The sequence below is a fragment of the Cryptomeria japonica genome, chromosome 5 (genome assembly GCF_030272615.1).
Source record: "Cryptomeria japonica chromosome 5, Sugi_1.0, whole genome shotgun sequence".
Classification (NCBI taxonomy): domain Eukaryota; kingdom Viridiplantae; phylum Streptophyta; class Pinopsida; order Cupressales; family Cupressaceae; genus Cryptomeria; species Cryptomeria japonica.
Genome location: NC_081409.1, coordinates 222,964,538 through 222,987,649, shown reverse-complemented (window position 1 = coordinate 222,987,649; position 23,112 = coordinate 222,964,538). Strand labels below are relative to the sequence as shown.

Here is a 23,112-nt window from a genome sequence, read left to right as displayed (position 1 = left end):
ATTTAACTTACTAACCAGACCATAGCCAAAAAAGTGCAAAAGTGCCCCAACATACACAGTAACCCATGGTGGGTATATATTGTAAAAAAATCCAGAAACAATGCCAATAAAGGCTCCAAAGTCCTTAGCAGCTCCAATATTGTCAATCTGCTCCTGACTGTAGTGAAACTTCTCCTTGATATGCTCACTATAAACAGCATATGTGTATGTTAACCCACTGCATCCCTGGAAAATGAAAAAATAAGTCACACAATATACTTATAAAATATTGTAAATAAGCATGAACATTGGATTTCACTAGTAACAAATCAATATTGAGTCAAGGAGGATATAGTCCTCTCTTCCAAAGCCACAATGCTAAAAGATAATTTAGGTTTGCATGAAAATGAAAAAACGTGACATACCAAACAAATCTATGGTATGTTAAATCTGCATTAATGTAATGAAACAGGATTGCTCTTACTAGCATCATCATCCTGATACCTTTTATACATAGAATTTAGAAACAAATTAAAAAATAATAATTATAACATAAGACATACCCATTGCTTCAAGAACATAATCAATGCATAAAGCATATGTAGAGACATCCACATACAACTGGCTCACTTAAGACAGTATTCATCTTATTATATGACAAAGGGTGAACTCAGTGACATACTAAGATTGTCTAATACTATCATTAACACATTTTTGAAATGCCCCGATTTCTCAAAATTCGAGTTACCACAAGAAATTGTCTACAAAAAGGATGCATTGAAAGAAACCGATCTTAAATTTCCCAGTGACTACTACAGCGTTTGACTCTTTAGAAATGATTTGGATTTTAAATAGGAAAAACTAAGCAGAAAAATACAGATAGGCCTAATAAAAACCATGTAGGATATGAGATCAGATGTTAAAGTAGCTTTGGCCGAACAAGGATATAGTTTGCATGTAAAAAACATTGGCCAAAACGATAAATGAGTCAAAGAAGAGCTATCAATACTCATCAAAGATGCTCATCAGATCATCATCAGAAAATGCTTAAACATCATTTACCCTTTCACATGCTGTCTTATTTTCCTGAAAAAAATTTAAATATTGAAGGAGCAGCAATTAATCTAGAAGAGAACCCACATCGATTAGGGAAGACCACATACAGTACTAGTGACTTGCATCTATGATTCTATTGTAATAAACAACCCCAACTGCTCATTTGCAAACTCTGATTTTTGGAAAAAAGTTTTTCGTTTTCTGCTTTTTCTGATTTTTTTTTGGTTTTCTGATGTTTTGCAAAGAAGTGAATGCAATAAAGAGGTTTTTGGGATTTTTCTGATGCTTGCAGTAGAATATGAAAATTCAAGAAATTTTACAACTACGTAGAATTCAGAATTTAAGGAAAGTACTATTAAAATTAATTGACTGATTTTTTACCTTCAATCTTCTAAAACATACCCGTGCACAGCTGCTTAAATTCTGAAAATCTGATGCATTCCAAGAGTGCCAATTAGCTTGTCTTTAGGGTACAACTACCAACACGCAGTCTGATTTTTACATCAGCACTTAAATTCACTGCTTTTTGAATTGAAATGTATCCTCAAAACCCCAACTCCAGCTGAATGGCTTCAATAATAGTCATAAATGATATGGCTGGGTTGATTTGTTGTTGTAGACTGCTGTAGGCTACTGTGAGGCTTCCAAATTACTCAGATCTGCAATTAACTACCCCAAAACTGCCCTCCTATCAGTCTAATCCACTATTTCTTTCCCTCACAAATGCTGGAAATGATGAATTTCTTTGCTAAAATACCCTTGGATGATCTTACACGCCTGTAGGCATCAACTCTTCTGAGAGATTTCGTTCAAAAAAGGCCTGATCTGCTGCACAAACTCCTGTTCAGAGCTCAAAACCGAAATGCTTCTGTAAAAATGAGTTAAAGAATGGCAAATTTCCCTCCCAAAAGTCACTTTATTCTCCTCTTGGATCAAATTCCCTCCAAAAGGCATCTTTTGGCATATTCTTAGGTTGATTCTATGGCATATTCCCTCTCATGAAGGAAATCCAACCTCTTAGGAAAACCTTTGTGATTAATGATTAAGTTGTTTTTAAGAGACAAAGTTATGTCTCTAAGCATCATTACTTGCAAGGGGGTCCACTTCACTTTTATTATTAATAATATAATAAGCTTATTTAATAACTTATTTAAATAAATTGACTTATTTAAGTCCTTATTCAAATATCCAATTTATTCCTTGAAAACACATCCAATCACCTCCAAACTGAAACTGAGGGTGCCATTGGTCCCCACAATGATGACTGGGAGTAGAACTCCAACTGCCATTTTCCCCTAAAATCTAGGAATCATCCCTGAACACTGAAATTCATACCACTGGCCTCTTGTCAATCCTCCCGACATCCTGGTGGGTCCACTGGTGATTGCCAGTTTGCTCCTAAAAAATAGGAACCTCCCTAAAATTTAGGAGGCACCTCCAAAACAACTGAGGATGCTCCTAGTGACTCCTACTATGCTTCCCCACACTCCGGGTGAGCTGACAATCCTTCCCTAAAAAATAGGGGCCCTTCCTAAAAAATAGGAAATTGGTCTAAAGCTCCCAAAATGCCTCAAACGCTTTCCGAAAGGCACCTGTCTCACTGTATAAGTCCCTTGTCAACTGTATTAGCCTACGGGGACTCCTATCAATAAGCTAATCTTGCAAGAACTCAACTGTCCTAAAAAGGGGACATTACAGCCTGCCCCCCCCCCAAAAAATTGCTTGTCCTCAAGCAATATCAACTCTGCAACAATACAGATACTCCAACCAATACCCAGATCCCAAATTAGTCTCTAAAGTATGGGTTGATTCCGCTCTATCACACTAACCATGAAGCCAATCTCATGCAAGAAGTCAAACCACATTGAACAATGCATATATCGCTGCCCCATGAATGACGCACACTGCTGGCCTGTTTTCTGCTTAACCAACTTGGATTACCCAAGTTGTCATGCTCCTCGCTGAGCATAATACCCAAAGTTATATCCAACTCAAACATGCTATCACCAATAACACTGCGAATAGGAGACTCATGATCCAAATCATCTTGAAAAAAACTCCTCTTAACACTCCCTATTGCTGATCCTAGAAACTCGGCAATCCTAACCCCATGTTGTGAATCACATGTCCACTCAAAAAGAGGATTATCACTAACCAAGTCAGCCCCAATTTCAAATAAGGGGTTATCATGGAGTGCCACGAATCGTTCCTCCAACTCATGATCACGCATAGAGGGTAAATTGCTTCTATGATGTTCATTCGGTTCAAAACTTACATGCTCCATGCTCCTGAGGGAAGCTCCATACATTTTTCCATCAGCTATTCCCCTAAAAACATGTTTTCTACAATCCGCCTCAAACTTCATTTCCAGTGTCCGCAAGTTGAGGTAAAACTCAATAGACTGAAGCCATGTCATGCCAAGAACCACATCTATTCTCCCCAATCCAACTACATGGTAGTCAGCCCGAAACACATAATAATTCAACTGAAGAGTAAGATCTATTCTCCACAAAGAGGTAAATGAGTCTTTCTTGAGAAATTTTCGGCACCATGACAGCTTATTTTTGGAATTTGGAGGCAAACTCTTCTATTGACCTTTGTTGCCTTAGTTGAGTTAGTTCTTTGAAGTACCATTGTGGGTGCTTTTGATCAGATCTCTTGATGATCTTTTGTGTAAACTCGTCATAAGTGATTATGTGTTGATGGCCTTGGGTGATAAGACCATGGTGTCACCACTCATGGGTTGTTCCTGTTAAGTGTAGCACTGTAAATTTGATTGCATTCTCCTTTGTCATGGGACTTAGTGATAGATAATAACTTTTGGACCCATGAACATGCTGTAAATTTTCCAGATCTGTCAAAGCAAGGAAGGGTTATTTTGCTTATTCTATCTTTAAGATCCTTGTTAGATTGTCTTTTTCTTTTCATATTAGGGATGGCCTTCATTTTGTAATCACAATAATCTCTAAAAGACACATTCCCCTTTAATTCGGGGTCAAGTCTAGAATATGCTTCTAGGATTGCATCAACATTATCCACACGTCGGGTATTTGCTTCTTCTCTTTCTTCCCCCTGTCCTCTATAGGTAGGAAAGAGGGTCTTGTTGGCCTAGGGTTGGACCTTCTTGGGGAGATGTTATCACTATGATTCTCAGAATGGTTGGAAAGTATGTCCCTCCCATTGGCTTGGTTGGATCTAGAATGGTTATTACTTATGTTTTGCAGGGTTTGGAGGAGGGGTTGGTTGTTTTTTTTCATTTTGTTCTATGAGGGTTTGGGTGGTTTTGGCAGTTTGCTCTACAAAGGCAATGAAATCATTGCTCAGTTGTTCACTCATCTTGTTTCCCCTTCTCTGCATTAATTTATATTCCACAGGATGGCAAGAAAGTTGCTCTGATACCACTTGTAATGTCCCCAATTTAATCTCTTGAAATTTTGGGATGATTTACTTATAACTTTAAGTGCAAGAGACTTCTTTCTATTAAACCTTTGCAAATACAAAATTAATCACCTTAATTGATAAGAGTAAGAGATTATATTGATAGCAAAATATCAATCCAATAGAGACTTACTATATATATGAAAGATATCTTTGAAAAATACTGATCCTTATCTGAATTTTGAGGTTGGGTAATGCTGTTCCTCATAACACTGTATAAATATGCAAATGGTTCTCCTTTGCTCAACAGGATCGCTTATCTGATATTCTTCTTGTAAAAGGGTGATATACTACTAATTGGTCAATCACTATAGACTGATGTGTCTGTTATGGCTTTATTAATATGCAAGGATAAATTTGTCTAGTTCTGATAAGACCTCATGATCTGCAAGAATGCTTGCCTGTTCTGCCTGATTATAAAAGCAATTCTATAAGCTTCCAATCTGAATGCTTGCCTGATAAATTTGAAGGTATTAGCAATTCTATATGGCGCTATTTCTGATATATTGCGCATGTGATTATGCGTCCAGGTCAATGAGGCTGCTGCTCCTTGAGCGATCCACAAATGGATTTTAAACCAATGATCTTTTTTTATCCCCCTTTGGAATGATCATCAATGCCTCTTAATATGCATCAAGAGGATACGAGGGTGAAGGGTTGCATCTCTTTGTTATTCTTTAAAAAATCGTAGTACTTAACTCTCGATGGAATCACACCCTTTAGTGGATACTAATAAGCGATTAGTTATCAGGATGGGTTATACTTCATTTGGCGGTGATAATGATACCATTAATGTTTCCCTTTCTTTAAGCCAGAAGCGCTACTTAGTAGAATCGAGGTTCATTAATTAATTTAACGATGTCATTGAAGAAGTTGCGATCCTTATCTGAAGTTGACCATTGCTTGTTTCGGTAACCATTACAAGATCGCTGCACTAGTTTTGAAATATCCACTGTCCTAATGAAGATTGAAAACAAGGAATATGTACTTCTAAATTATCCCCTCTCCTAATGAAGATTGAAAACAAGGAATGTGTACTTCTAAATTATCCCCTCTCCTAATGAAGATTGAAAACAAGGAATATTTGCTGTTCAAGTTTATGTGTTATGCTGATAACGTTTTCAGATTGTAATGATGACCAACACACATGAATATCTCAAGAATAAACAGCTCCTAATTGATACTTTTGACTGATAATTAACAAAAGATGCATATTGTCAAACACTTGTTATACGTCCTCAGATAATCATGAAAGATGGCGTAATTAAGATGCAACTCCAAACTCTTTCCTCCTTTATTTCATTTGGCCATCTAAAGAACATTACATAGGCAGCTAAAGAACAAATAAATGGAATGTCATTAATGATCAATTTTCAGACATTCTGAGGACACTTGGACTGCTACCAAACTCATGCATTCATGCTGAAAATTACAATGAAGATTATTTGTAAATGAACCTGGCAAAGATGCCTTGAAGAAGCAAGCTATATCCGGTGAAAGAGGGTCTCCAAACAATAATTTCGACCTCCTTAGGAAATCGCCCCTGCTGCTGCAAATCAGATTTTGAGATATCAATGGTTGACAGCTAAGAGCACTCCAAACCTTCACCAAAATAATTGCCCTTGTTGCTTGAATGTAGCGCTACCCTCAATGTAGAGTTTGGACGCCAAATCAAAAGGCTAGGAGCAAAATCGATGGTCTATGGCAGACTGGTTCGATTCTGATTTCAAGCTCATATGGGATCAATACTTTCACAAAACTCCTCCAATTTATCACAAGATGAATCGCCTTAGCCTTCTAATAAAATCTCTAACCTCCAAATTGGTATTTGAAGCTTCAATGAGGAGAGGTGAGCAAAATCACGGTTAGGACCAGGCAGTTCGATTTTGCTTCAGACTTTGAATATGATCAGCAGGCTCACAATACTCCTTCAATACTTCCTCCAAGAGGATCGGCTGCCCTCACTAAACAAAATCGATATGCAAAAGACTCTAAATCTACCCATCTGAAAATTCAATGAATTCATCCACCATGGCACACAGCAATAACTCACAAGTTCCTTCTAAAATATTCTTCAATAGAATTGCCTCCTTTTCTCCAATCAAATCGATGCATTATGGGATTCAATATCAGTCGGAAAATACCATAAACCCCATCCACTATGAAAATGTAACAACTCAATATGCTCAATATGGAAGACTGAGTATCTTCCACTCTCAGCTGCAACCCCTCGGAAGGTCTTCCACTCCCTCAGTTATGCAATCTATGGGAATTTTCATTCCCAAAGACTCTAGTCTGCAGACACCTCTCGGTTCTACAAAACCCAATCAATTATCAAATCCAATTCCAATCTGCCTTGAAGCTTCATCTTGATCTCCTTTAATACTTTTTCACCCCAACATCCAGAAGCTTCTAGAAGTGACTTTATGAAATAATATTTAATTAGTCACTTTATTAAATTAATTAAATATAAAGTCATCTTTTAATTTTAATTTATTTGATAACTTTATAAATAATTAACTTAATATTATTAATTAAAATAATTAATCAAGCTATCCATAAAAATATATCAATAATTTGGACAACTTAATTGATTAAATTAATTAATTAATTCTCCTTCAAAATGGGGGCATCACAATCCACCCCTCCTAAAATTGCTTGACCCCAAGCAATCAATCCTCCACTTGGATCCCATAGGGTGTAGTGTCCTTGTGATCACCACACAACTCCTGCACTATCAACTGAATCCTCTGAATCAACACAATTTCCTCATCACATGCTACAGGAGTATAAGTCTCATGAGGAAGCAAATCAAGGGGCTGATCCTTCTTGCTCCCAATCTCTGCTGAAAGTAATCCATCGAATAAATCATCCAACATAAGTGCCTCCAAATTATGTATCTGAAATCAGCCATGCACATGAGGATCAAATGTGAAGACATATAAACTCCTCACTATGTACTTCTCTAAATTTCCCCCATGAGTCCTGTTAGGAATTCCCATGCACTAGAGAAATTCCAAACACCACTATCAATGCTCTTTTCAGGAAGAAAGTCAAGATTGTGAGCATTGTCTAATAAGGCTCTTCTAATGCTATCCATCCTTTTTTGCCTTGCTTTGTTGATGAGATTGACCCGCCTTTTGACTTCCTAAAGATGTTGTCTTGCATTGGCAACCACTAATTTAGCCCTTTTGGCTTTCTGCAACCATTCTTCATTCATTTTCTCGGACCTCTTCATTTCTTCAATGCCAAAGTATACCAAACCAGCTCTCATATGCTTGATATCCTTATGTTTATCAATAGGTGTAGGGCTTCCATCAAACAAATCGATGATGATATCATGCCATTGTAAAGTGTTATCTCCATCATGAGTAATCAAATTACTAGTGGCTGATCCACTTAGTAGAGGATCAACTTTCACATCCTCCTCAAGTTGCCCAATCAATTGATGATGACTACTCCCAAACGAGCTCTCTGACTCAAATTTAGCACAGTGAAATGAGTCTGAATCAACATCATGAGAGCCATCATATGTGCTGTCATCCATGCATACATCAACATCCAAGGGACCGCTGCTATGTATCTCAACTGATGGCTCAACTGGCAAAGTAAAAGTTGTTGGTCTGATAGTCTCTTCACCTACTTCTCCCTCTAGTGTATGTGCATGCCCGTCTAACTCGTGATCCTGGGACTCCATGCCAATAAGTAAATCTCCAAACTTATTTTCTGAGGTCTGATTTGAAAAATCAGACTCGTCGTGACATGAATCCTCATCATACCATGTGCCATTGGTACCCAATTCTTGAGTGCTATCATGTGACAACTCAAGAATAGCATCCCGCATATGTGTAGATGTTGCTAACCCATGCGGATGCAAGGTATCATAACTGCTGCCATAAAAATCAGAAGTGTGAGGGAACATATTCACCATGCAATCATCTCCCAAGGCTGTCCTAATGACTTCTTGATTCGAATCAGCATGTCTATCAAATTCATCATATAAATTTTTGCATACCCTTCTTCCATCAAAGCGGGCCAATGTAGTCTTTCCAAGAGCTTGCTGATAATTCGTTCTTGCTGGAGCATGTTGATCATACCTTCCACCATTCCTCCTACTCCGGTGATTCATGAACTGGTCAAAAGTCCATTGTTCTCTAAGATCCGAAGGAAGAGTATTATACTCTATGTAAGCTTGCCTCGCATCCTCATCAAAAGAAATAGTTGCATCAGCATGTGGTTGTTCTTCTCTTGGTCTGAAAGTGGGAAAGAGTGGTCTAGAGGCTGATCCTCTAGTTGTACTAACCTTTCCCCATCAACATTCCTATTCATTTCATTGTTTCCACTTTGCTCAACTGAGTGATGTTGTTGGTGGTTATTATTTGCTTGCTGCTCCATCTTTGCCAATAAGCGAGACATCATATCAAGCATGGTATCAAACTTCTTTTCAATCCGTGCATCCTTGTCTTATTCTGCCATAGTCTGAACTATATACTGTCTTCGCTGTTCCCTGTTATAATACTTGATTTCTCTTCATAAATCTGATCACAGGATGCCAGGATCTTGGCTTTGATACCACTGAAATATCCCTTGTCCTAATAAAGATTGAAAACAAAGAATATTTGCTTCTGAATTATCCCGTCCTAATGAAGATTGAAAACAAGGAATATTTGCTGTCCAAGTTGTGTGTTATGCAGTTCTGAAGTTTATGTGTTATGCTGATAACGTTTTCAGATTGTAATGATGACCAACACACATGAATATCTCAAGAATAAACAGCTCCTAATTGATCCTTTTGACTGATAATTAACAAAAGATGCATATACAACTGTCTCATATGAAAATAAGTCAAACTAGACCCAAAATCAAGAGATAACAGCAAACTGACATATTGTCAAACACTTGTTATATGTCCTCAGATAATCATGAAAGATAGCATAATTAAGATGCAACTCCAAACTCTTTCCTCCTTTACTTCATTTGGCCATCTAAAGAACATTACATAGGCAGCTAAAGAACAAATACATGGAATGTCATTAATGATCAATTTTCAGACATTCTGAGGACACTTGGACTGCTACCAAACTCATGCATTCATGCTGAAAATTACAATGAAGATTATTTGTAAATGAACCTGGCAAAGATGCCTTGAAGAAGCAAGCTATATCCGGTGAAAGAGGGTCTCCAAACAATAATTTCGACCTCCTTAGGAAATCGCCCCTGCTGCTACAAATCAGATTCTGAGATATCAATGGTTGACAGCTAAGAGCACTCCAAACCTTCACCAAAATAATCGCCCTTGTTGCTTGAATGTAGCGCTACCCTCAATGTAGAGTTTGGACGCCAAATCAAAAGGCTAGGCGCAAAATCGATGGTCTATGGCAGACTGGTTCGATTCTGATTTCAAGCTCATATGGGATCAATACTTTCACAAAACTCCTCCAATTTATCACAAGATGAATCGCCTTAGCCTTCTAATAAAATCCTTAACCTCCAAATTGGTATTTGAAGCTTCAATGAGGAGAGGTGAGCAAAATCACGGTTAGGACCAGGCAGTTCGATTTTGCTTCAGACTTTGAATATGATCAGCAGGCTCACAATACTCCTTCAATACTTCCTCCAAGAGGATCGGCTGCCCTCACTAAACAAAATCGATATGCAAAAGACTCTAAATCTACCCATCTGAAAATTCAATGAATTCATCCACCATGGCACACAGCAATAACTCACAAGTTCCTTCCAAAATATTCTTCAATAGAATTGCCTCCTTTTCTCCAATCAAATCGATGCATTATGGGATTCAATCTGATAAGTCTGAAAATATCATAAACCCCATCCACTATGAAAATGTAACAACTCAATATGCTCAATATGGAAGACTAAGTATCTTCCACTCTCAGCTGCAACACCTCAAAAGGTCTTCCACTCCCTCAGTTATGCAATCTATGGGAGTTTTCCTTCCCAAAGACTCTAGTCTGCAGACACCTCTCAGTTCTACAAAACCCAATCAATTATCAAATCCAATTCCAATCTGCCTTGAAGCTTCATCTTGATCTCCTTTAATACTTTTTCACCCCAACATCCAGAAGCTTCGAGAAGTGACTTTATGAAATAATATTTAATTAGTCACTTTATTAAATTAATTAAATATAAAGTCATCTTTTAATTTTAATTTATTTGATAACTTTATAAATAATTAACTTAATATTATTAATTAAAATAATTAATCAAGCTATCCATTAAAATTTATCAATAATTTGGACAACTTAATTAATTAAATTAATTAATTAATTCTCCTTCAAAATGGGGACATTACGAGTTTCTTAATCTAAACAAATTTATTTATATTGTCTTTGATATCATCTGATCGGTGTATTTTGTTGGTAACTAATAATCATTTTCTTTCAATAATTTTCTGTTCATGATGATCATGTTTATCACTTGCTCTGTCTACTATAACCATATGGGTGTTAATTAGATAAGATATTTTAAACTTTCCCTTTCACCTATTATGTAACTTATCACTTGAAAACGCTTACAAGGCTACCAGTCTTTCTCCCACAATTGTTCTTTGTTTGTTATCTTTTTGGGTCAAAGATGGGCACATGACAGTTTTTTATGAAGATCCATAACATATTTCAACTTCCGATGTTCTACTCACAAGTTGCAAAATTTGTACCTAGATATGTTTCTTCATTTAATTCAAAAAGAGAGTTATCCCAATAAACAATTCTCTCCATATCCATGTCAAAAAGTGGGTATCTACAACCAAGAGGGAAATTTGGAAAAATTTCCTATTATAAAATTGAAATCAGTTTCCTGTTTAGACTATTCATATTGGCCTAATTCTAAACAATTGTCTTTTGAGACCTTCATTTTTTATAACCAGTTAGTGTTAGCATTCCTATATTGCTTATTATTCATTATTGATCTAACAATTCCTGCATACTCAAAACTAATGATAGTAACTACCGAAACATTTTCTTTAGCTTGTGGCTCTAATTTGTTTGCTTCCTCATTTGCTGAAAAAGAGTTTGTTGAGATGTCCTCAACACCTTCCTTTTTGTGACCCGAAACTTCCAGATTTGGGCTGATTTGAAATGTCCTCAAATGCATATTCAACTTCAATGCTCTTCTGAAAATCAATCAATGACTCACCATGTGGAAGTTTGAAAGATGGTGCATGATTTAGCGCACCTACTTTCAACTTGAAGTCTTCCCATCCAACAAGTAGAACCCTTTTTGTCTTACCTTCATTGATATTTTGATGACACATGCTATCATTAGAAACTATTAAAAACATCTTTCAAAGACTCTTTATCGTCAACTTGCTTTTTACGTTCCTCATGTCCTTGGTATTTGATCTGTTCAATTTTTTGTAGTTCTAGTTTTGGCCCTTCTTCCTTGGGTTTAGCAACTTCTTGTGATTCTGATTCTAATTCGGACTTTGTTTCTTCTATCAAAATCAATTCTTGATTTCCTCCTAGCCATTTTCCTTGTGTATTCATATAGGCCTCTTTTGTTGGGATAATGATTCCCAAGTGTTAGTTTTAGCAATCAGATTAGCAGTATAGAACAGAAAATCAGAATGCAAAGTAAATCATACGCATAACACACATGTACCCTGGGAAAACCTCCCTCTTGGTGGGTAAACCCAGCAACCAAAGATCTCAGATCTGATTAGAATAAACATGGTAGCAGATTACAAACGTTAACCCCTTTAGGGCACACAGCAACAAGAGCGAACTTATCTGAAGATGAAGGATTGAATGTGTATGCAGATCACAGTTACTGTCAGCCGAATTGAGACTGAATTCGGCAGACCTAAGGTGCTTCGCCCAGTCTGAATCAAGTTCGGCAGCCCAGCAATGTCTTCGCTGATGATGAATTGGTGTTCGCTTGGCCTTGAGTGGGTTCACTCAGCATGAACAGAAATTCGGCAGAGTTTAGGTAGGTTTGGATGTGCAGAATTAGATTCACTAAGCCTTAGAACAGGTTTGCTCCTCCTTGCACAGATTCGCTGTCATAGATAAATGCCCTAGTGTAGATATATGTTGCTAAAGATGCCCGCTGCTGATCAGAGATGGTTCGCATGAGATAAATTCGCTTGTGTCAATGATTTCTTTGAGATCCTCAAGTCTCCTTTCATATATAGGAGATCATACACACAATATCCCTTGGTTGGCCTTGAGCATTTTGGCACCAAGATACAATATAATTTAAATGCATTTACGAGTTAACATGAATAGGTCTTGACCTATCATGTCATCACAAGTTACATATATCATAAAAGTTACACCCATCGCCCAAATAGGGCCTGACCCAAATAGGGTTTACATAATAAAGTAAAATATCAAAATGCTAAGGCCGACAGGCCACTTAGCATTTTGTGTACTAGGTCTGCCCTAGAAGGGATCCGACCTAGCTACACATCAACACCAAGTGCCTCCGAGTACTCATCAAAGGGAACAGTAGCTCTAAATCATTTGGCAACCTTTGATATTGGTCAAAGATTTCGGGGGCCTCAAGTTTGTACCTTCCTTTGTCCTTCTGTATTTTCATCAATAACTCTAGAACAAAATCTATGCCCTCTTCTTTTTGTAAGAACCTTGATTGAAAAATATTGTATTGTGCCTCCTTAGAACCTTTCATCTCAATCTTCCTTTGAGACTTTCAAGTCTCTGTGATACCATTTGTAATGTCTAGTTTTAAAAATCTTTATTTTTCCTAAAATAAATAACCCTCTGTTGTAATTCTTCTTTCAAATTTGCAGCTGACTCCCTTTGTATAAAGTCTTTGAGATGTTTCTAATTTTAATCATGATGCATATAGAGTCTCTTTCTAAAATTTCATTCCAGTACAGTGTATTACCTTTCAAAGTTGCTGTGAAGACAATTGCAGGTTTGAGAGTTCAATACCATTATATTTTGCTGTTCCCATTTTCAGTGGTATATGTTTGTAGATTAGCATAATGAAGGATTACTATTTTGATAAAAGTTTTTGTATTTTAAGCTACCTAGTGGTAAGACAAAATTTTCCAAGTGTGGAATCTGCTTACCATGATCTGAAAATTAACATAGTATCAAAGCAGCAAGTCTGAAATCTTCCAAGGTTCCATAGGTTAGAAAGAGCTGCTGCCTGTGAAAAAAGAGTTGTTGGAGCATTTAATTTGATGTCTGAGCTTCAAAGACTGAATCTGATTCATGCCTATGATAGGCACAGTCACACAAGGACCTATGATAGGTTGTTGAGCATGATGCCTAGCATCTTCCAATGATTGGAAGGTTAATTTAAACCTAAGATGGGTGGCTAATTTTTATCAGTGGGTGTGATGCCCATGAGCTTCAAATGATTGAAGAGATCCAAACTTATGGGAAGTCATGGGGTAAAATGCGTTAAGTCCTCTATCGATTGGAGTATTGATCCATTCCTATGATAGGCTTCTGATCTGAGTTATGTCCATCTAAATTGTTTTCTTTTAGCATGTCCTAGGAGCTGCAGGTATGACAAATCTCAGTCCTAGAGATTGTGAAAATATATAAGGTGCTTCCAACATTATACCTTGTAGTGTAGACTGAGATTTTCGTGGAGACAAAAGCTGCAGCTCCTACCAATCCAATTTTTGTGGAGATTTTTGAAGGTTGGCTTATTGATGAACATCCATTATCCCTTGTCATGGGAGGTACTCATTGTTTCACTTGGAGTGAGGTTCTCAGTCAGACAGATGCTGTCTTGGTTTATAACAGCAGCATATGGTGTATTGACATAACTAAGTTGGCACTTACGATGATCATTGATCACATCCTTGGGAACTCATACAGATGTCAGTGGTCATTGAGCGTTGATGGCATGATAAGAGGCATCTACCCCTCCACTTTTCATTGGTGTGACAATATCATGATTTGGGATCCAATGAGCAGCTTGATAGTGGGAATGCTTCAGGATAATAGAGTTGTGAATTTCAGCACAGCTAGGTGCATCAAAGTGGAGCAGTGCAATGGTACATTGTTTTTTATATGGTTAGTTTGGGATCCAGGTAGAGCTGTAGAGAACTACTTGAGGACAAGCAATGTTTGAGCCGGGAAGACTATAATGTCCCCAATTTGAAAGGTGACAATTAATTAAATTGATTTTTATTAAGTTGTCAAAAAAAAGAAAAAAAAATTAATGATGACTTAATATTAATTAAGTTAATTAAATAAACAATAAAATAATATCGTAATGTCACTTTATTAAGTAAAGTTCTCCAAATGTGGTTGGCCCAATATTCTAGAAGCTTCTTGGAGCTCTTTATAAGGGGATTGGAGGGAGGAGGTAAGGCATACTTGGAATTGGATAAACATTTTATGTTTTTGGGAGATGAAAACCTTCAGGAATTAGCAAAAGGGTTGGGCGAAAACCTAGCTCTTCCTGGGAGTGGATTCGTGACGGAATCTACATTGTGCCAAATTTGTGAAGTCTTCCTCCGAAGACAAATTTGTGAAAATAAGGGTATTTGCTAGCTTGAGGTATTTTATATCTAATGTTGGAAAATAAAGATTATTTATAGAGTTCGATATAATTGAAGGATTGAATAGATAATATTTGCTGTAAGGAGTCTCTCCCGTGGATTTGATATTAATAATAATCACAGCTTTCAAGTATTGGCAGACAATATTATAGACCTTGGATCTGAATAATATTTGTGTCAACCAATTCATATTTGGGGCGACTTTGTAATGCTAGCGATAAATGATATTAAATCATGGCAATGAGAATTGATGGAAAGGAGAATTCATTACCGAGGAGATCTAAGCTTTTTGTTTGTGTAAGATTTTATTCACATAATTTATCGCAACTCTATAAGTTGTCATTTCATTCTGCCTGGGCCGAGATATTGAAGGTTTATATTTCTTCTAGCATCAGAAGAGAGATATACATTATTAGCTGAAGGCTGATTTTGTGGAGAAGAATACAAAGGTTGCAGTTTATATTTTAACTGGCATGGCTATATAATAATATTCCTGAAAGAGAACCATATCAAGTCCAAATCACATATTCTTATGCCTACCGGTGGGACCATTGGATAAGACCATAGTCAAGAAGAGTAATTGGATTGTTGGAGTCATGAGTCCCCTGCTCGAGTGCGATCTCTGCTAAGGGCACAAGCTTCCTCTCTAGCCGTTGGTGATTCGAGCTAAAGAGGTATCCAATTGAGCTTGGACTTGAAATGAGAATATTTTCTAATATTGCTGTCTCTGTAAAATTAATGTCTTCCAAGCTTGGCGACTTCCAATGCCAAGGATATATTATTGTAAACCTACAGCAATGAACTAATGCACTCCAATCACTAGTGACAACTGTAAGGTTAGAAGATACTGTTATTGTATTTTCGTTGAGCTCATCTAAATGGTTCTGAAAATGATTCTACATTTTGGTCAAGTAGATATGTCTATTAATGGGTTTTCTATCTTACTCTGTTGAGACTAAAAACCTTAACTGAGAACCAAAACAACAATATTTATTTTATCAGAACAACCTGATAAAACCTGTTTTTCATATTAATCAGAACAATATTTATTTTATCAAAAATTAGTGCATTTGAAGGGAAAGTGGTAATTTTCAGGTTGGAAATCTTTCAGTGGTGTCAGAGCCAAAATTTTGCCAGCCTGTGGGATGTTAAGGATGATTATAGAAATAGGAGAGGGAGAATGAATTTGCGGCCTCTAAAATTATCGGATGGTATAACAACTATCAAAGGATGAATAATCTTCTAACATTTCAGGTTTATCAAAGTCTGTCAAGGTCGACTATACTTGTGAATGAGGAGGTTATCAGAATTTTCAATGAGTACTTAAGTGAACCTAAGGTGGTACAGGCTATCGAACCTTTTGATAGGTACTACATAAGAAAAAGGAAGGAGAAATTGTATCTTGAATCAAGAACTCAACCAAAGTCAAAAGAAGATCAAATTGTGCTTAGTCAAGTGGGAGTTGATGCTTGTGAAGAAACTAAAATGAATGAGAAAAGTAAAGAGCTGAAGCCAGAAGAAAGCTTAGAAGTTACTATTGAACAAAGGATAGAAAAGAAAGAGGAATCAATTGCTTGTGATCTGCATCTTACAAATGATAATGGGAAAAGCAACAATCAGTCATATAAGGATATGATCAAGCAAGAATCAACTATTGTACCTATAAGTGGAGAATATATAAGTCTTCATGGTGACCACAAGGTTCAAGAAAATGCTTTTTTGGAAGTGGCCAAACCAGCATTGACCGATCAACTATGTGGAGGTATGAATCCTACTAATGTTCCATTGCGTGAACTAACTTTACATCTTATTGGTAAGGAATCAATTTGTGATTGTGAGGATGTTCATACATATGAAAGCAAAACAAAAATTTGGTCATGTAGTGAGATTGTTTTTCCTTGCTTCGTACCATGGTTACATTGGAGAAAGATTAACTATAACTTAGCAAAAACTGCTGCAATCTTCCAAGGATGTTGAAGGATTTTCACATCGAGAAAGTGCATTTGAATACCCAAAACGGTGCAATCCAAACGACTATCCACAATCAAACTTAGCATTAATTTAGTGGCTCAAGCTAACTTTACACTGCAACTTATAATCAACAAGATGCAAAAAGTATGAACCATGGGAATTCATCAAACACCATTACATTCTCCATTGAAATCAAAGCAGTACTCTACTTCTACTCTAAGTGAGGAAGGTGAAACCATGCAAGTTTTGAAAAATAACTTAAGTGGACACCATCAGAGAACAATGTTTCACTCTTATTATCTCAAAAACTTATCACAGCAATTTCATACAAATCTCTCTGCTTTACAAATGAAGGGGTCACCCCCTTATATAGGCCTCCAGCTTTGATTACATGCAAACCCTAATTAGGGTTTGACCCAAACGATTCCACACACATGATGCAACAAGGTGGGAATAAACATTAAATACCCATCATACCTTCTTACAATTAATTACATTCCTGCCAAAAATGGCGTCTATTGTACATTAAATGCATCACTTCTTTCAAATTCGCCCAATGTGTACTAAATATTCTTCCATGCAAAAATCAGCCATAATGCCATAAATGTTCCATCATCTCCTAAATGCGCTAGCTACATGCAAAAAGATGCTCCACTACCTCAGCATGCATTGACCTAATCGCCACTTGGTCAATTATTCCAGCAATGAATGCGCCACCTTGCTGCCATGCATTCAATAGATTCTCGCAATGTAAGTGGACCTAGTCGTCATTTAAAATTTTCTCGGTTGTGCTTCATTAATACGAAATATTCTCTTTGCATGTCGCCAACTCATCCTTTACAAGAATCTTTCCATTCTGAGCTCACAAAAGACATTTTGGAAGATTTTCCTACCTTAGAAGAGTTTTAACGAATTTATCCACTCCTACAGGAATCCTATTTGTTTGGAATTTCAAGAGAGAGAAAATTCTTGTAGAGAGAATTTTTTCATCTATAAGGAATTTTTCTGTGTTCTAGTTCACATCTTGTTTTGAAGGAGATTTCCATGAACTGGCCATTTCTTCCATGTCTGGGAAATTTTATCCTATCCGGAGTTCTTGGAGAGAGAAAATCCTCTCTTAGCCAATTTTCCTTGTGCCTTGAAATTCTTCACCTTTGGGCACATTTCTTCCCTAAGGAAGGAATTTTTGAAATTTTGAAATTTTCCTCCCAAATCATGTTTTTGTATTTTCTACTTGTCTTGGAGTGCATTTGCTAGGAAGTGGAAGAATTTTGAAAATTAAAATTTTCTTCCTTGATGTCCTTTTGGCACCCATTCCATTCCTAGAGCACATTTTCTCCATGGTGAAGGAATTTTGATGTGAAGGAAAAATTTCTCCTTAACCTCATTTTGGTGCCCAATCTTGTTCTCGATTCTACTTTACCCTTGAGAAAGGAATTTCTTCAATCCTTAGCCAAATTTCACATTTTCTAGGAATTATGTCCTGAAGGAAGGAATTTCCAACACTTCGTCAATTTTTCACTTTCCTGGAATTTCTTTATCTTGGGTGTAATTTTCTCCTTGGGAAGAAATTTTTAATCAATTCATCACCTTTCCTATTTTTTTGGAATTTTTTCCATTTTGAGCTCCAAAATTTAGGAGAGAGAAAACTTCTCACTTGGCTAATTTTTCTTCGCATCTTGAAATTTCTTCATTCTTTGGCAAATTTCCATGCCTGGGAAAGGAGTTTTGAATTCTTCCTTGACTGGGGTTTCCATGCCCTTCTTCCAATGCCAATTTCATCATGTGGAGGAATTCATCACTTGGAAGGAAGTTCCTTCCTTACCCCTGTCCAACGCTCCTCTCCTAAATTGGGCACTAAATCCATGGTATGCAAGAATTTGTGCCTTGGAGGAGAAATCCTCCACAACCTCCATTTGGCGCCATGCATCCTTACTTGGGCGTTGAATTGACCCTGTGGAGGAATTTGTTCCTTGGAGGAAAAATCCTCCAAGACCACAGTTTAGCACTCATCCTCCACGCTTGGGCGTGGAAATGACATGGTGAAGGAATTTTGGGTTGGGAGGAAAATACCTCTAGACACGAGCGCCAAAACCATGGTATGCAGGAATCCCTGTCTTGGAGGAAAATTCCTCCAAGACCCCCATTTGGTGTCCATCCATCTTGGAACCCATTTTGCCAACGCAAGGATTTTCATTGATCCTTCACCAAACAGCCAATTTTTGCTCATTTTCTAGACTTGGAATGCCATTTTTGGATTTTGAAGTGATTTTTCTTGCCTTAGAAGATTTTTCGTGCTTTTTCCACTTCAGGCAAGAAATCCACACTTAGTCCTTTTTTCAATCAACTGCTTGCTTTTTCAAATTTCCGGATTTAGAAAAATATTCAGGACTTCGTCTTCAGTGTCGGGACCCCTGCCTGTGGAGGACATGCCAAAAATAGACTTACTAAAAATAGTAAGTACTTCAAAACATCAAAATTAGGGCAACCCGAGGTAGGATGACACTAAAAATAGAAACTTACTAAAAATAGGAAGTTTGATTTTTGGCAAAATAAATACAATCCGGGAGGCAATGAATTCCCTAAAAATAGGAACTTTCTAAAAATAGAAATTCGCTCAAATTTCACTGGTAGCTTCCTTGATTGAAGGGTCCTAATTCCAATGCAATGTTCAGTTTTTTCAAAATCCTAAGGAAAAGACCTCAAATCTAAGTTTGAAGGGCAAACCCCTAAAATGGACCAAACGAGTTCTAGACTTAGCCAAATTTGCTCAAACGACTCACAAACATGATCAAATTTCACCAAAACATTTGCAGACCGGGGAGATCGAAGGGATTGCTGCGAAAAGACCAAAAAAAACACAACCAAAAGACCAAGAGGACCTAAAAAGTAGGGGGTCCCCATTTGCAATGGGGCGAAGTGTGAAAACCTCACAACAGAGAGTTGATTGTGGAGACTAGGAGATCGCTTAATAAGGAGGTCTTACAATTTGACAATGTTTGGTTTGTCATGGACACTTCACCCTGGAGTTGGTTGGAGGCAAAAAAACATAACAGCTAAGGAGAGATGAAGGTTTGGATCAATTTAGTGACAACTAAGGCAGCTAGGAGAATATGTGACTTTCGGCTGGACACACCTCATAGACCAGCACTTATGAAGAAGAAACTTACCATTGAAGAAGATGCAATAAAGGACAACAAAGACACCTTGAAGAGGCAGGAACATAATTTTGAGTTTCTGAGTTTGACCATTTGTCCTTTGTTATCACATGAACCTAGCATGGTGGACACTCAAGAGTGGATTGATAAGTACGAGGTAAAAGATAGAAAATCAGATTGCTCACAGTTTAATTCCATAACAGCAATTGAAGAAGAGCATGAGGTAAATGATTCTACTCACAGTTATGTTGGTGATCATTTGATTGAGCATGATGATGGCTTAACTTCAAAGCATGAGTTTTGTGGAAGAGATGTTGTGAAGGGAGCTGTGTTGGAATGGTACGATTATGAAGACAAATCAGAATGTTTGTTTGAAGATATTAGAGCTCAAGAGTCACATCACTTGGAAGGTCAATTGAGATTAAATGAAGACATGATTATTGCATCTCTAACTCACATTGATGATACTTATAAGATAATGGCCAAATATTTGAGGAAAGCTCAAGGGGGGCACAAAGGCCTTGAAGGAGAACTATTTCTTGCAGACTTACAGGTACTCAAAGAAGCTATGTTTGTGAGGAAATCAAACTACCTACACCTGCTTTTGGATAGAGATCATCTATTCCAGCTTAATGAGATATATTTTGATGCATTGAGACAATGAGAAGTAAAGAAGATGAAGTTGATAAGCTTACCTTTGAGCTTAAGGCTAGTATGGACTCCTTGAAAAGGAATCAAATTGCCCTTCAAGAATCAGAAAACCAAATTGATAAGCTTCGTATGGAGTTGAGCTTGACGCATTATTCATCATCCAATTCATCAATAGCAGCCACATCCAAAGAGCAACAACTTAATATGAAGATTGTGAAGAGTAGACACATGGATAGAGAAGTTGTGGGACCCCAATGTGAAGTTTTTAGAGGGGAAGATGAAGATACAACTTGCAACCATGGAACAAAAGTTGTGATAGCAGATACATTTGGTTTACCATTAGAGACAGCTCTTGAACCAGCACTTGTTGATTACCATCCACTCATGAAAGGAGAAGTGATTAAGATTTATGAAGACATCACACAAAGGCATGAGGAAAGGGCTGATTTCTTGATTTGGAACAGCAATCCCTCACCTATGCCTAATCATGAGTTGGCAGCCCTTACACATGAAGATGTTAATGTTATGGAGTCTTCTAATGTTGGCACTCGAGATTTGAGAGTCAAACATGAGGCATTTGTTAGGAATCCAGGCCACAAGAGGTCTGAGTTTGCATAGTTCAGCATGAAGATGTAAATAAGACACAAAGTATGTGTGAAGGAAGGCTACAAAGAGCAAGGGATGCAAAGTTGCTGGCTGCCCAAACAAGACAGCACTTACAAGACGTCAAGGAACGCTGGAATCATATATATCAAGCAAGACAACAAAGAGAAGTCTATCTTTGCTCACTATTCCTTCTAAGTAAAGAAAACATGTAGATGGAACATACAAATGATGAACCCCTCAGGATGAAGAAGCAAGAAGAACATGTAGTTGTGGGTGAACAAGCAAAGAGGTATGATCAAGGAAATTTTATTGGGATATCTACTTTGCATCATGAGATTCGTAAGTTTCCTCTTTTAGAGAATCCGTTGAAAGCTCAAATCATAGAGGAAGATGGGATAGTTGAGCACACATTCACAGGATCAGCCACTAGTGTTAGACCTACACATGTAGAGGGAGACATAAGTGAATTGGACTTTGGCTAGCCCTTTGATCACTCGTGGTGAGTTCAAGGAGTTATTTCTTTTGTAGGAACACATGGTTGAGCATATATCTTTTGGGCCAACCTATGTAGTAGTATACATGGATGGTGGAATTGTCGATTAAAATTTGCTTAAGCATGTGGATTCTATGGGGAAGACCATTGATACAATTCTGGAGTATGGAGCTGCTCAATTTTCAGAGTATGAGGAATGCACAATCAACGTTCTTCATATTAAGTGGCTTTTACTTTGGGTAGATAAGTCTCGGTTCAGCTTCAGTACGAGGTATAGTGATGTACACATACAAAGAAGCACTTCAATCCTAATTTGCTGGGTTATAGTCCACACATTGGCATTAGGCAGCTGTTATCTATTGTTAACCACAATGACGTCAAGTTGTCTTTTGAGGACAACAGCTAATTGGAGGAGTTGAAGAGGTTTGTATCATCTTTCTCTTTTAGGAGGTTGGCTTATTGATGAACATCCATCATCCCTTGTCATGGAAGGTACTCATTGTTTCACTTGGAGTGAGGTTCTCAGTCAGATAGATGATGTCTTGGTTTATAACAGCAGCATATGGTGTATTGACATAACTAAGTTGGCACTTAGGATGATCATTGATCACATCCTTGGGAACTCATACAGATGTCGATGGTCATTGAGCGTTGATGGCATGATAAGAGGCATCTACCCCTCCACTTTTCGTTGGTGTGAGAATGTGATGATTGGGGATCTAGTGAGCAGCTTGATAGTGGATATGCTTTAGGACACAGAGTTGCAAATTTCAGCATGGTTGGGTGCATCAGAGTGGAGCAGCCGAATGGTACATTGTTTTTTATATGGTTAGTTTGGGATCCAGGTGGAGCAGCAGAGAATTGCTTGAGGACAAGCAATGTTTGAGCCAGGAGGACTGCGATGTCCCCAATTTGAAAGGTGACAATTAATTAAACTGACTTTTATTAAGTTGTCAAAAATAAATAAAATATCCAACGATGACTTAATATTAATTAATTTAATTAGATAAACAATAAAATAATATCATAATATCACTTTATTAAATAAAGTTCTCCAAATGTGGTCGGCCTAATATTCTAGAAGCTTCTTGGAGTTCTTTATAAGGAGACTAGAGGGAGGAAGTAAGGCATGCTTGGAATTGGATAAACATTTTATGCTTTTTGGAGACCAAAACCTTCAAGAGTTAACAGAAGAATCGGAAGAAAACCTGGCTCTTCCTAGAAGTGGAATCGCAACAGAATCTACATTGTGC

The 23,112-nt window shown here is 37.3% G+C and overlaps 1 protein-coding gene across 6 annotated transcripts in view; it reads right to left on the bottom strand.

Annotated features, from left to right (window-relative positions):
• Positions 1-23,112, bottom strand: part of LOC131031066 (protein NUCLEAR FUSION DEFECTIVE 4) — a 140,336-nt gene that overhangs the window by 107,324 nt on the left and 9,900 nt on the right. For 3 of the 6 annotated variants that reach the window (XM_057962082.2, XM_057962083.2, XM_057962085.2), the window contains exon 3: positions 16-225. In XM_057962082.2, coding sequence (XP_057818065.2) covers positions 16-225 — 210 coding nt within the window. Of the gene's footprint in view, positions 1-11; positions 226-23,112 lie in introns of those variants that run through there. The other 3 variants (XM_057962086.2, XM_057962088.2, XM_057962087.2) reach the window with 3 other exon arrangements.